This window comes from Cibotium barometz, chromosome 2 (assembly GCF_041138505.1).
Source record: "Cibotium barometz isolate CiBa-2024 chromosome 2, ASM4113850v1, whole genome shotgun sequence".
Taxonomy (NCBI): Eukaryota; Viridiplantae; Streptophyta; class Polypodiopsida; order Cyatheales; family Cibotiaceae; genus Cibotium; species Cibotium barometz.
Window position 1 is genome coordinate 13,843,867 of NC_141047.1, and position 15,564 is coordinate 13,859,430.

Sequence of the window (15,564 nt, forward strand, 5' to 3'; positions counted from 1 at the left end):
GTCCATGAAGTGCTTTGTAGAGTGACTCACTCTTTATTTCTATCAAAAAACATCTACAATAAAAGTTACGATGCAAAAGTTATACCCATTTCCATGAAATGTATTCTTTAGAAAAGTGTAGTAGAAGTCCCAAATAATACGCAAATGGCAAGATGTCTAAGAATACATATGATCTTTCATTTTATGTTTTTCTTTGTGAGTGCAAAGTATGTCTTTGTGATGTTATTTGCAGGAAAAAAATTGATTTCAAAGTTGTGTTGTTTTGGCTATTCTTCTCTGGAATGAGTGGTAGTTGGGGGGCCATTTAAGATGTCCTTTGTACTCTATGGGTAGTCGATACACACCCAATGAAATAGCTCTTAAGAATTCCCACTAGATTACAGAATCGCCATCTTGGTGAATGGTCCCAATTCAAATTTGACTTGATGGGTAGGTGCAAGACACTTAGTAGACTATGTCTATCATGTCAAATTACTTATTCTTGTGTTAAGGTAGTAAATGACTATGAAGCTATCATTTTCATAAGTTATGACCATAAACACTATAGGTCTTAGAAGAGTTTCTTAGTTGGATTTCTAGGGTCAAGCAAAGCTACATGGTCAATATGCTAGATGAGAATAAACGTTGCATACCTGAGGGTGTAACCCCGTTCACCCATACAACACAACTAGCACAATTCAACCCATGTAGCAAGTTGGTGAGCCCACATGAAGCCTCTTTCTCAAATTGGCAAGTCGATATGTCAAGTATAGTGAACGAGAAGGAGCACCAAGTAGGACAACCAATATGCAATGAAAAGGAGGCTAACTATGCTACAATGCTACCTAACCATGTACTTCCTTATTCCATATTTTGGAAGGGCTTCAACCCGGGGAGTGCACTATACAGAAATCATAAATACAACATGCGTTCAAGAGGTATTTGAAAACCCCCTTACTTGTAAATTTGAAGTAGATAAAACTAACCCGTTTCTCTTAAGGAACTTACAGATTTTTTCCAAAATTGGATTTAAATATCCCTCATGTAAATAAATTTCTAAAAATTTATCTTAATTTCAGGTTTAAAATGTTGGAATATTGATGTTTAGCATGCCTAGGATGTGCTCATGAGCACTAGTGCCTAAGTGAATTCAAAGAGAAAACTAATAATTGTAAAGGGGGTTGCAGGCGCACTTAGTGTACTCTCCATCAAGTAGAGTGTGTGTAGCTAATGATTAATTAATCGATTTTAGTCATTTGATGCATGCATTAACTAGCTTGTGGGCTCTCTTTTGAATGTTTCCATTCATGAAATGGGCATGTGATTGAGTGATTAAGCTCGTGGGTTTGTGCATTGAAGTCATTACTTTGTTTTATTAGTTATGGGCTTGTGTTTAATCTTTAGGATCATTAGCATTTCTCATAGGATCACTCATGATTTATTAGGTGACCAGTGGGCTCATGAGTTAGCTGCATTTGGTTGCAAAACTAGTGGATTGGGAAGAAGGGTTGGGTGTGTGATCCCAAGGCATTCAGTACATACGGTAGTGATAGCATAGTTGTTTTCTTGTTGAGTTGTGGGTTCTTCAAAAACCCTCCAAAAACCCCATTCGTGTGGTTAAGACACTCCCATCGTTCGATTAGCATTTCCTTAGCACTAGATTAGCTTTGGTTTACCTTTAGCTTGGTATTATCTTAGCACTAGTTTTGCTGTAGCTTTAGCCTTAGCTTTAGTTTTCCTTTAGACTAGCTTTAGCTTAGCTTTAGTTTGTCTTTAGACGAGCCTTAGTTTATTCTTTTAATTGCCATTAGCATAGTCTTAGCTTACTCTTAGCTTAGACTTCTTTACCTTTGTTTTTGCATCATTGTTGTGTCATTTCAAGTTATGTTGTATTTAGTAGGCTTTAACTTATTTTTTGTCTTGTGTTTTCTCTTTTTGTTTTGTGTGCTAGCAATAGGTGCAGGTTAGGCACACAAGAGCGGGAGAGGTAAGTTATGTTGTATTTAGTAGGCTTTAACTTATTTTTTGTCTTGTGTTTTCTCTTTTTGTTTTGTGTGCTAGCAATAGGTGCAGGTTAGGCACACAAGAGCGGGAGAGGTAAGTGCTCATAAGTGAGCCATCATTTATTCCTTATTCCTACATTATCAATGCCTTAGAAGGTTTTTACATGAGTTATATTGGGTAGATTAGGACCAGAATTGGTCAAAAGTAGTTTTCAGGAGCAGTAGGATTGCTATTCTATTATGGGAGGACCAAATCTTCGCATCCAACTGAGGTTGGAGAGAGATGGGGATTCTGTAGTCTGTAACTAACTTCTAACTGCCATCTGCATAGTGGGTGGGCCTAGGTCCCAAGACCCTGTCAGAGTGAGGGTTTGTCATTTTGATCAATTTTGAGCTCCTAGCAGCACTCTGTAATTACAGAATCGCCATCTTATTTTGGTGAATTCAGGCATTGAAATAGAGGTGAAGAAGTGATCTAGCATGATAAACATGGTCTACTAAATGCCTTGCACAAGGCCATCTACGTAGATTTTAATTGGGAGCATTTTTCAAGATGGTGATTCTCCACAAATGGCGATGTTGAAATCTGTGAAGGAATTTTTTGGACCTGTTTTATCTACTACATATAGACCATCCCTATAGCTCATATACCAAAGGGTTTCAAAAATAGACCTCATTTTGCCTTCCAACCATCCATTTTAGCAAAAATAAGTAGTAAAAATAGCACATCACTAAAAGGGGATTCTAGAGACCTTAACTTCCCTTGGTTGAGGTGAGAAAACGTGCATTCCAATCGCGCTCGCCATGGCCATAGGATCCTATTGTGTCTTGTTTTATAATCACAACAATTTTACAACAGGCTGAAATTTTGAAACGACAGCCACAAGGATGCACACAACATTGACTCTTCCAGACTTAAAGTTTTTATAATCACAACAGGCTGAAATTTTGAAACAACGACAACCACGAGGATGCACACAACGTTGACTCTTCTGCCATCACAGCAACCCTTTATAATTACAGAAGAGGAAATCTGATGCTTCACATTGCGAGAGAGAACCTTCTATGGGTTGGCCCCCACGATGGGAGAAAGGAATTCCACTATAATAAACCCGTCAACATGCCAAGCAGATAGGCGGACAAGTGTTGATATTTCCTAAATAAAAAGGAATGCCATTTCTATTTTGAAATTTGGACCTTACAAAAATACACACCAAGTAATTAATTAATTACAGGAGTCGCCGACAGGGCGCGTTTAAGACTATTTGAATGTAGGGAAGAAGCCAGAACAAAGGAACAAGGGCGGGCTCCTATCGTCGAAACAACCTGTGGAAGATCATCGTCTCCCGCATATGCGGCTGTTTCATGCGGCGCCCATTCATGCTGTGTGAGGTTATTCTTTGTGAGGTTATCCTTAATCTTGTGGGTTAAATCGCCCTTTGTCCGCCGTTCTTGTGGGTTTTGAAGCCATGGCGACCCTTCGCCCAGGAAAGAACGAAGCTGATGGATTCCACTCTGGACTCATAGATATTTACTTAAATTCTGAGCCTTGGAGAGCAGTAATCACTAGAGATCAGGAGAGCTTTGCGGCGTTCTTGCAATCATTGGGTATAAGACTTGACTTGGAGTCTGTGGACTGCATCGATCCAAGATCTTGTCTGGAACGCTTAGCAAACTGCCAAACCTATGGCGATGTTCTGGGCCTTTTCCCTGCTGTCAAGCGAAAGGATAAGGATGCTTTGCTTCAGCAGAAGATCTGGGATCAGGACATGGAGGCTGCAAAGCGTGCCTGGGATACTCAGTACGTCGCTCCAGAGAAGGCACTTACCCATGTGGCTCAGCAGTTGCAGGATTATGCCAGTTCATGGAACCGCAATGAGAGGTATGCGCCGCTGGTTGCTTTGGTTCAAAGCAGCGGATGGGGCAAGTCAAGATTGATTTGCGAGCTGTGGCGGAAGGAGTTCTATGTTTTTTACATATCATGCATGGGAAAGGAGCAGACTGGGTTCCCGAGACGCACTGAGCAGCTAGCAGACATTATGCAGAACCCACAATCCAGTGAGAAAACCTTTGTGGCACTTGTTGCTAGCATCATGGCAGTCTTCAATCAGCATACTGAAATGACATGTGAAGCATGGATACACGCACAGGAGAAAGGACAGTCCCTCCAAACTGAAATATTCAATCAGTTCCAGCAAATTCTCAGATCTTTAGAATTTCCAGAATGGGATGAAGAAAAGTATGAGCAGGTCTTCAAGGAAGACATAAAGAAGCTGGAGAATAAGAGGCTTCTTTTGTGTGTAGACGAAGCAGGAGAGCTAGGTTACAATTTTACAAAGTTCAGGAGGTCATTAAGAAGTATTCCGAGAGGCAGCAGCTTTTTCAGTCTAGTGCTGGGCACTGATAGAGAAGTGGCAGACCTAGCAGCAGCAGCAGAGGAAGATGCAAGTGCACGTGTGAGGTTGGCTCACCCTTTCACTGTCTACCATCCCATTTATTTGATTGGAAAGAGTGATATTCTTGCCCAGGCTAGCAGCAGTGAGGATGATGTAAGCACAGATCCTACACATGTGATACGATATGGGAGGCCACTCTGGGCAGCATACTATGATTCAGTCGACACAACTGACAAGCTGGGCGCAACCATTCTGTTGGCAAAGATGAAGTTGCTTGGGAAGAACATTGATATCACAAAGCCAGGCTGGGTGACTCGGGACATAGCAATAGCTGTTTTTGCCTGTATTGTGGGATTAGATGTGGTTGCGTGGGGGACTCTTCCACAGCAACTTGTGGCAAAGCACATGAGAACTATCGTGAAGATAACAGAGGACAGGCGAAGAGTCTACACGGCAGCGGCTGTGGAGCCGGCTCTTGCTGCTGGTGCTGCTAAGTTGCTGCATGCCGAGAATGATAAATTTCTGGGTGATTTTCTAGACAAGCTGACGGAGGTTTGCCTAGATGGCTTGGTGCATGAAGGTATTAGGGGGGAGATGGTGGCCAGGATTATTATCATGCTAGCTATGCATGAGTGCACAAAGAGTAAAGACTACATCCAACCTGTGACGATGGCCACCTTCTTGAATGCCATGTTTGGGAGCGGTGTTGTGGAGGAGTTGAAGGCTAATCTTGTGAACACGGAAACAACTCTTTTCTTCAACTCTTTCACCTCAACGTCTGTGGAATTTTCTCAGCAACTATTGGAGAGGGCCTTTGTTAGGTGTACTGCACTAGTTGTGAGGAGGACTGAGCGCGTTCTTGACTTTGCCCTTCCTGGTCGTTTTGGCCCCTCGCCAGTTGGCCCTCGTGAGCGTCCTGTGCAGCCAAGAGCTGCGAAGGTCATTCAGTGTCAAAACCAGGCAGTTTTTCATGGGACTACTTCCATTATAGGACGGATCAAAAACCAGAGGAATGAGCGGTCCTTCAACCAAGAAATAGAAGATCTTCAGGATGATACAAGGGCAGATTCCTGTGCAGATTTTTTTTTCCAAATTGGCCACAGAGGGAAGCCTGATGTTAAAGTCAATCATAACACTGTAGTGGCCTATGGCCTTTCTTCCTTCAAGCACCTTCAGTCGAAGAATATGCGAGATGCAAATGTTCTTCCTAAGTTGCTGCAGCTCTCTAGGACTTGTGAGGACATATTTAAGGATGCTGGTTGCGATGAACAGGATTTGTTACTTGACATGATCCCTATGGGATACAATGTCAAGCCATTCATAGAGGACGAGATGGGAGAGCATGAAGAGGAGGGCGAGATGGGAAAGGATGATGACAAGGGAGAGGATCAAGAGGGTGATGACAAGGCAAAGGATGAAGACAAGGGAGGTGTGATATGGATGACATGGAAGGAAACAGGAAGGAGGACACAAAAGAGGAGGCATGTGTGAAATTAACTAGCATTATTGTATGACTTTGCTCCCTTTGGGTATGAGTTTATAGAGGCAAGAAAGCATAGGTACTTACCCTCTCTACTTCTTCTCTACTTCTTACGTGCTTTTCCTCGCTGCACGCAAAAGAGCTTGTTTGATTAGTTGTCTCATGAAGTTTAGATTCAGAAGAGAAGCATAGGTCCTGTTTGCTGTTTGTACTTAAGGAATTTAGCTTTATTCCTGAGCATTTCACGGTGTTTTGAAACTTTTTGAAAGCTTGTCATGTTAGGTGATGGTCTCTTGCAGGAATTTAAGACAGTTGTTTTTTAGTTTTTTGTTTGCTCTGGCTCAGCTACCTGTCGTAGTATAATAGAATGGTCTCTTGCAGGAATTTAACATGGTTGTTTTTTAGTTTTTTGTTTGCTCATATAGTAGAACGATCTGCATGTTTGTGCATGAATTTTGCACATGATTGTACATGTGCTCGCGCGCACACAGACGCACATGTTGTGTGTGCATACACACATACTCTTATTCCTACTGTTGCAAGATCTAAGCATTGCCTGAACAGAAGGGTTATTCTTTGAACCATGAGGAGGATCCGTGTGCGTCAATGTTGCCCTTGTTGTTTAAGTTGGCTTGGCTCGATGCTGCGCTTGTTAACTGCATTTAAATATTGGCCACTGATTTTTTTTGATTGGAGGCCTTGATGATGACTAATTGGAGACGGGCGGTCAGAACTGATGCCATGTCGATCGTCTCCGAGAGCATTGCCTAAAAGGCTCCTTTACTCTGTGATTGTTCTAATTACATATATTTTACTCTCTTGTATTTATGAATTGAGTTGTTATTGTAAGTTTATGTTGTGACTGGATGCATATGTTCTTTTTCTCCACACTTTGAATGGGGACCTTTTATCATTATCGTTTTTCCAATTTTTTGTTTTTTTATCATTTTCGTTTTTCAAATTTCAATATCAAACTTTTACTAATCTTCAGTGAGATTCTACAATGTAGGTGTAAATGTTTAATCCCCTTTGGCAAAGACTTATGTTTTTTTTGTTCTGGGTCTAGAGTCAATACTTCAAAACTTCATACTTGCATGGGTTGCTAGGTCAGCGAACAAGCTCAAGGTTTTCAAGAATTGTGTTATGTAAGCTTGAGCACAAAGAGTACTCTTGATCATATTGAGTTTCTATTCGGAGATTGTGTAATCTAGATTAGTGGGGAGAGAGACTTGTAAACAATTGTACACGGTTGTTTGGAATCAACTCTCTCTATATGCAGTTTACATTTTGATATTTGTTGCTTTTATTGTTGTTAATATTGTGCTATGAGATGGCATATATTTGGCTTTTGAAAATGTCTCTTCAATATTGTTAGAGAGTGTGCACATCATTGCGTGAAAGAAATGTTGATCTGAACGGAGGAAAGCAATTAATTGTTCACGGGTCCTAGGGTCATAGTATATCTCATGTTAATGCTGTAAACTTCTAGCAAATGTATTAATTGAAGCAATGATAAAAATGCAAAGAATATTAAACCTTCAATTTAGATGGTAAACAAGCATGTGTTCTTTACTTATCTTTGAGTGCCATCAAGTTGGAGTAGGGGAGAGAATGAGCAGTTGTACTACCAAGGTGGATCTATGGCTCTTGTGTTTTTGTCTCGGGTTCCAGTATGTTGTGTGTGTGTGTGTGTGTGTGTATGGAGAGAGAGAGAGAGAGAGAGAGAGAGAAAGAGAGAGTTGTATTAACGTCTTCAAAAGGCCAAAATGACCTATGAGACCAAAAGGTTACATCATATCCATGAGGTACCTCATCTTGGGTACAAAATAATAATAAAGAAAGATAACAAAAATCTAGAACTATAAAATCTTATCTAGGTACATGAGCAGAGAGCTCTCATATCACCCTAATACATCCCTCATGTGGGCCGGTGTGACACGGTGCTCAAGGTGGTAAAACTGAGCCAGCGCGAGAAGGTTCTGCAATGTTGGGAGATAATGGCCCGGATCCTCCTATGGTGGCGTGGTCGTGGGCGAGGGCCATGGGGTTTGGGGCGTCGAGCTCTGCATAACTTAGTGGCTTTGTCGAGTGTCATCTCTCTGTCAGAATGCACAACGAATATATGAGAAGTGTTGTAGAGAACAAAATGCAGAAGTGTAGAGAGAGAAGTTGTATAAACTCTGCTATATACACAAAATAGGAGGTGGGGGCAACGGTGGTATTTATACCACCCCCCAGATGATGCTGGTCGGCCAAGTCAAAATAGCCAACAACTTGCTCTTGATGTCCACAACTGTAAAAAATGCAGTCGGCCAGGACATACATTAGTCACCTAGCACATCATCAGTCGGCCAGCAAAAAACTGTCCCACGTCCAGGAAAAAATGGTGAAATCATGGAAAAAATGGAAAAAAATGAAAAAAGCTCTGGGTGGGCACACCCACAACAAGGGCCCTCACTGTATAGGCAGGAGATGACTGCTAACACCCCCTCTCAACTCCTGGATGTGGAACCAACCCTAGTGACCTGGAGTGCTGTCGGAGCATAGCCTGAGGTGTAGAGACTTCGTGAAGAGGTCCGCTGCATCGTCCTTCGTCGTTGAACAATAAACAAGCAAGATGTCACCAGCCCAATCTTCTCAAGAACAAAGTGATACTGTATCTCTATGTGCTTGGTTCGGGCATGGAAGATCGGGTTCCGAGCAATAGCTATACAGCTCTGGTTATCGCACTGGATGACTGTGGGTTCCTTCTGTGTGGAGACCCAATCTTGCCAAGAAACCTCTGTAGCCACATAACCTTGCAAGTAGCCCGGTACTCTGTCTCTGTAGATGACAAGGCAATAGTTGGCTGCCTCTTGTTAATCCATGAAATAGCTCCTAAACCAAGGGTAAATCCGTCGCTTGATGTAGATCTCGTGTCTAGTTCTCCTCCCCAATTTGAGTCACTCCAACCTTGGAGTCGAACTCCATCCGTCATTCCCCCTCTAGTATTATAGAAGAGTCCAAGGTCCTTCGTACCTTGTAGATACCTCAAGATCTGCAATCTTGCGTCCCAATGAGTCTTCAAAGGCGTCTGCATGAATGAGCTCAGCAGCCCAACAGGAAAGCTCAAGTCCAATTTGGTGTTTAGCAACCAAATCAATGAACCAACGAGCTTTCGATACATAGAGGCATCAACCTGCTCACAAGGATCATTCACTGTAAGTTTGGTGTTTGGGTCCATTGGTGAAGTAATAGGCTTGTAGTTCTCCATCCCAAAGGTCTCTAGCAACTCATGAACATACTACTCTGCTGAGAAACAAAGAACCCCCTTCTGGGTTTGCCAAATCTCCAATCCCAAGAAGAAACGCAGTAAGCCTAAGTCAGTCATCTCAAACTCTTTGACAAGGCAGCCTTTGTCACTGCTTTGTGCTCCACATGACCGCCAGTGAGAATGAGATCATCCACATAAAGGATAATCAATGTGACCAAACCGCGTTCCTGAAAGAGATACAAGTTAGGATTTGTTGAGATTCAAGCTCGATGACAGCTTGTGCTAGCTGCATTATGTGTTAGCATGCTAAGTAGTAGCATGTGTGAGACATAAATGACCGCGTCCAGATGGTCATAGTTGTGTGGACAGTAGCTAGGGTTACCAGTGTGTGGACACAACACAAGTAGTGTGTTGTAGCTTTTCTATTATGGCTTTATGCATTGTGTGAGATGGGACATGGCTTCCCTCTATGGCTAGGGTTTGAGTAATACATTAGGGTTTGCTCCTGTGTGTGTGTTCCCTCTCCCTCTACCTGTTTTTCATCATGGTATCAGAGCAAGGTGCTCTTTATTAGGGTTTATGAGTGAGTGAGTGAGAGAAGAGGGAGAAGAAACTGTGAAGAAAAGCTGTGGAGCTTGCCATTGGAGCTGTGAAGCTTGGAGCACACCGATTTTCACCAAATCTAAGAGCTTGGTCTACCAGGTAAAGAAAGCTAAACACCCTTGAGTGGATTGCAGGTGCAAAATCACAAACAGTATTAGATTTGAGTTGCCCAAAGCAATGAAAAATTATGTTTTGCAAGCTCTCTATTGAAGCTTGATAGCGGTGAATGTATGTTGCAAATGGTTGCAAATCTGGCAAAGGTTCATGTATCTGGCAATGGGAATGTGTTGGCAACTCATGTGCAAGCCCTAGAGTGATTCTGGAGCAAGTGTGATGCATTGAAGTGTTGGAAAAAATCTGGTTTGAAGCCCTCACAAAAACAATGAATAGATGCTCATTTTTTATGCAATTGGAGCCGGTCTTTTGCAAAAATCACAAGGTTGATGGTGGGTGCATGCCTAGGGGTGTTGGAAACTCATATATACCATCATTAGCCACACATAACTCCTCAATTTTCCCTAATTACAGGCGGCGCAGCTTGGGAGGCTAAAACAGAGTAGGTTTTTACCTTTTTACTTGGTTGAGGTCCAATTAAGGCTTGGTTGATTGATTCCTTGCACAAATTTCTTAGCAATATTATGCCACACATAGAGGAGAAAGATGCTATGAGTTTTGTTGGAGCAATTATGCATTTGGGAACCAATTATGACCTGATTAAGAGTGTTGTTAATTATGATTAGTGAAACAAAGGGTCGTTAATCGACTAATTACTCACTCAATTTTGACAATTGGTCTAATTTCCTTTACATGGAGTTAGTAGACATCATTGCTAAGCTAATGAATGCCTAGTCCCTCAATTTGGACAAGATTTGAAGAAATTAGAGCACTTTTTCTACTAGTTTTACTGGTTTTTCTCAAAACAGAGAAGGGGATTTGATATTTCTGGTATGTATGCACCTTGGTTGGTGTTAATATGCAATATTGAGCTTGTTCGGGTGTAAATGCAAGTTATCAACACTTGATTGAACCACTATATAACAATTTGAAGCATTTGGAGGCCTCGAAATTTGCGCCAAAACAGGGTATTTTGGATTGCGTATGATTTGAATGCACTCAGTGTGATTTTCTATATCAACAGTGAAGTTGGTTGAGTACTTTGGAGTACCTGGGACACTTATTAGAGTGTGGTTGAGCTGAGGAAGAAGGTGCATTTACATTTGAGCAAATATGTCAGAAAACCTAGTACAGATTGTGGGCGAGAAGTTGGATAGAAAGAACTTCCACGCATGGAAGTACAGGATCAAAAGCTTTTTGAAAGGAAAAGGATTTTGGAACCTTGTTACAGGTGCGGAGCCAAAGCCGACGGATCTACCCCAGCAACCTACACAACAACAAGTTGCAGCTCATAAACAATGGACAAAGAGAGCATACAAAGTTTTGCATTACTTGTCTATATGCATCTCGGATGCTATACTCATACATATACATGATGCTAAGAATCCCAAGGATGCATGGGATACTTTGGTAGAGCTGTTTGATATAGATACTAGTGCTCGTAAGTCTCAGTTGTTGAGACGACAGATTCACAATGTGAAGTGGAAAGGAAGGAGTATTCATGATTATGTACAAGAGATTAAGAAGTATGCAGATGCATTGGCAACTATCAATGCTCCCATGCCTTATGATGATTTGGTAGACATTGCCTTACGTGGTCTTGGCAAAGAGTACAAGTCTTTTGATACATCTATCTCTGTTTGGAGTATAGGTTTACCAGATTTTGATGAGTTGGTTTCACTCTTGCTTGTTAAGGAAATCAAACTTAGTGACCCTTTTCATGATGCATCTACTAGCCATGATGATCATGGTAGGAATTAGGCTTTCTATTCATCACAAAGGGGATTTAGAGACAGGGGGAGATCTGCATCAAGAGGTCGTGGATGGCAGGAGAGGTCACCACAATAGAATTTTCAGCCTTCATATGGTGCTAGAGGTAGTCGTGGATATTCACCTCAAAGAGGTAGAGGTAATTCTCGTGGAAGAGGACGTTGGCAAGGCCAACAAGCATCTATGCAAAATGTGGAATGCCATTACTATGGAAAGTTTGGTCATATGGCTCGTTGACTGTTACTGTAACAAAATGATTTGACAGGGGGTAGAGCACAACATGGTGGAAATTATGCAAATAGTGGAAATTTTGGAGCACAACATGGTGGAAATTATGCAAATAGTGAAAATTTTACATCAAGCAGTCATGATGGTAGTGCAAATCACTTGTTTGCCATGAAACATGTTGTGGGGTCTATGATGACACATGGTGACACTTGGTATATGGACTCTGGAGCATCACACCATATGACTTGTCATGGGCGAATGGTTTTAACATATGAAGCCAATGGATGTGAAAGGCTATGTGGAGATAGGTGATGATTCTCAGCATGCTATCACTCATGTTGGGAGTGTGCCATTGGTGATGCACAATGGTGAAATGAAGTCTATGTCAGACGTCTTATATGTGCCTTCTATTACAAAGAGTTTGGCCTCAGTTGGTCAAATGGTTGAGCAAGGTTTATAGGTTCATTTCAACGAGCATGGTTGCTTCGTTGAGGATTTCAAAAATGGATGTAGAGTCATTGCCAAAGGTAAGAAAGAAGGCAGGTTATTAAATTGGATGCTGGGATTCCTAAGTTGAAATTGGCTATGTTCACTAAAAGCTGAAATGTGGTACAAGACATTGAAATGTGGCATAAAAGGATTGGACATGTGAATGTACAAAAGTTAAAGAACATGCAGGCAAGAGGCATTATTGGTGGGCTACCTAGTTTCAAGTATGATGGCAGTATATGCATGTATGTGATGCTTGCCAGTTTGGAAAGCAAGCAAGGTTGCCATTTCGTAAAGAAGGCAACATGAGTAGCATGCCACTTGAGATTGTTCATAGTGATGTATGGGGTCCTGCACAAAACCCATCCATTAAAGGCAACATGTATTATGTGACATTCATTGATGATTTCAATAGAATGACTTGGATTTACTTTCTCAAAGAGAAGAGTGAAGTGTTGGGAAAGTTTATGGACTTCAAAGCTTTTGCAGAGAAGTAGTATGGCTATTGGATAAAATGTTTGAGGACAGATGGAGGTGGTGAATACACTTCACATGCTTTTGAGAACTTCTTGAGAAAGAATGGCATAAGAAGGCAACTAGCTTGCAGGAATGGCATAAGAAGGCAACTAGCTTGCAGGTACACACTTTAGCAAAATGGTGTTGCTGAGAGGAAAAATAGAGTCATTGGTGATGTGGCTAGGGCAATGCTTAATGAAAAGAACTGAGAGGAAAAATAGAGTCATTGGTGATGTGGCTAGGGCAATGCTTAATGAAAAGAACATGCCATACTATTATTGGGCAGAAGTGTGTGCCACAAGAGTGTATGTACTTAATAATGAAAAGATGCAGGGGGAAGGGATCTTGAGCTCTTGCAAGCACACACACACTCATAAAACCCTAAAAGAGAACACACAAGGTGAGAGGCTGAAAATCTTCTTCTTCTTCACTCAACACTCAACACTTCTTCACTCAACACTCAACACACCATATACAAAGATAAGAGTACACACAATATGAAAGGTACTCAACCAAATATATACTAGGGTTCTCTCTAGTGTGAACCCAACTAAATGAGCTGGTGCTATAACTATGCCAGTCTCTAGAATGGCTGTCACATAGCCTGTCATCCCACTGGCCGCATATCACCCATGATCTCACCAGCCATGCCAGTGGTGTAAGTGTGGGGCCTATCCCCCAGGCAGGTCATCAGTGTCCACGCCTCACTAGATGAGCTCGATATCTCAACACTCCCCCTCGAGCTCAACTCCATCTCATGTACACCAAGCAAAGCCCTAAATCTACGGAGCTTCTCTGTACCCAATGCTTTGGTGAAGATGTCAGCGACCTGATCCTATGTGCTGACATAAACAAGGTCAATGTCTCCTACCAAAACCTTCTCTCTGACAAAATGGTAGTGGACCTCTATATGCTTCGTGCGAGCATGAAAACCTGGGTTCCTGGCCAACTGTATACTGCTAATGTTGTCACAGAAAATGACAACTTGTCTATCCACTGATAGACCCAAATCTGCAAGTAGCTTCCTCAACCAAGCTACCTCATTGTAGGTGACTAGTGGAGACCTTCTCAAGTGAAGGAGATGGTATCTTGGACGTTTTTGTGGGATGTGGAGGCTTGGGACGTGCATGCCAAGAGTTAAAAAGGCATTATATGGGGATAGAGAATGACATGGAGGTAGCCAAAGCATGTCTGGGAGATTTCTCATTAGAGGATAGGTCGGGATGATACGAAAAAGAATGCTATAATTTGTGGATCAAAAGACTTTGGAACTTTAAAGATCGATATATACATTTTTGATCTTTAAAAGATTGTGTTTTATATTTAAGTAAGTAAGAAAGTATGTATGTAATGTATGTATATATGTTAGTGCGTAGGTAGCTCTTGTATGTATGTATGTATATGTATATGCACGAGGTGTATGAATTTAGGTAGATATATGTATATATATAATTATATCAATAAGTATGATGTGGATCAAAAGACTTTGTAATCGAGATTTTCATGGTTTGGAACTTTAACGATCGGTATATACATTTTTTATCTTTAAAGGATTGTTTTTTATATTTAAGTAAGTAAGAAAGTATGTATGTATGTATGTATGTATATATGTTAGTATGTAGGCAGCTCTTGCATGTATGTATGTGTATGTATATTTTATATGTGTATATGTATGAGATGCATGAATTTAGATAGATATATATATATATATATGTAATTATATCAATAAGTATGATGTGGATCAAAAGACTTTGTAATTAATATTTTTATGGACTAGATCTTTAAAAGACTGAAATTTATATTGTTGATCTTTCAAAGCTTGTTATTTATATGTAAGTAAGTTCTTGGTCCTTTACAAAGCTCATAGTAAGTTCTTGGTCCTTTGCAAAGCTCGGACTACTTGTTCATTGCTCCAAAAAGCTAGGCAAAAAAAGCTCGCAAAAAACCCCCCTATGCGCCTATACATAGTAGGATCCTCCAAAATCTCTCCTGAATCTGCACTCAACTTGCCATTGTGATCCAATGGCACTGAGATAGGCTTACAGCTTGTCATACCATACTTGGATAACATGTCCAAGCCATACTGTCGCTGCAGCAGTAATCCAATACCATGTGGTGACCTAATCACCTCAATGCCCAAGAAATATCTTAGCTCCCCCAGATCCTTCATCTCAAACTTCTGTCTAAGCAAGATCTTTACATCAAAGATCTCAACATCATGGTCCCCCGTAATGATCAGGTCATCTACATAGATGACAACAAGCACAACCCCTCTATCACTGTGTTTCACATACAGTGAGAAATCTGCATTGGCTACATGAAAGCTAATAGTGACAAGATATTCATAAATCTTGTCAGACCATGCTCTTGGTGCTTATTTTAAGCCATACAAGGCTTTCTTCAACCTGTAAACATGCTCGGGGTGACACATCCTCATAACCAGGTGGCTGCAACATATACACCTCTTCCTGCAAATCCCCATGCAAGAATGCATTCTTTACATCCATCTGATATAAAGACCATTGCTTTGACACAGCCACTACTATCACAACTCTCACTGTTGCCATCTTGGCAACTGGGCTGAAAGTTTCCTCATAATCAATGCCATACGTTTGCACATATCCTTTGGCTACCAATCTAGCCTTGTACCTGCTTATGCTTCCATCACTGTTATGTTTTACTTTGTACACCCACTTGCATCTAATGGCTTTCTTGCCTTCAGGCAATTGCACT

General features: G+C 41.2%; 1 protein-coding gene and 1 pseudogene across 2 annotated transcripts in view; both read left to right on the forward strand.

The window, feature by feature from the left end:
- The first annotated feature begins 3,257 nt into the window (after positions 1 to 3,257).
- On the forward strand, positions 3,258 to 6,098 carry LOC147640675 (uncharacterized). Its single transcript, XM_086814105.1, has one exon. It carries the CDS (start codon positions 3,452 to 3,454, stop codon positions 5,867 to 5,869), a length of 2,418 nt encoding a protein of 805 aa, XP_086670231.1. The 5' UTR covers positions 3,258 to 3,451; the 3' UTR covers positions 5,870 to 6,098.
- Positions 5,803 to 15,564, forward strand: part of LOC147640676 (putative pentatricopeptide repeat-containing protein At3g13770, mitochondrial pseudogene) — a 121,822-nt pseudogene continuing 112,060 nt past the window's right edge. Inside the window, exon 1 of the transcript XR_015268189.1 lies at positions 5,803 to 5,937. The product of XR_015268189.1 is annotated as a putative pentatricopeptide repeat-containing protein At3g13770, mitochondrial pseudogene (transcript). The remainder of the gene's footprint in view (positions 5,938 to 15,564) is intronic.

What these genes read in the sequence shown, in the direction of transcription:
- LOC147640675 (XM_086814105.1), top strand. Translation starts at nt 3,452, where the DNA reads ATGGCGACCCTTCGCCCAGGAAAGAACGAAGCTGATGGATTCCACTCT.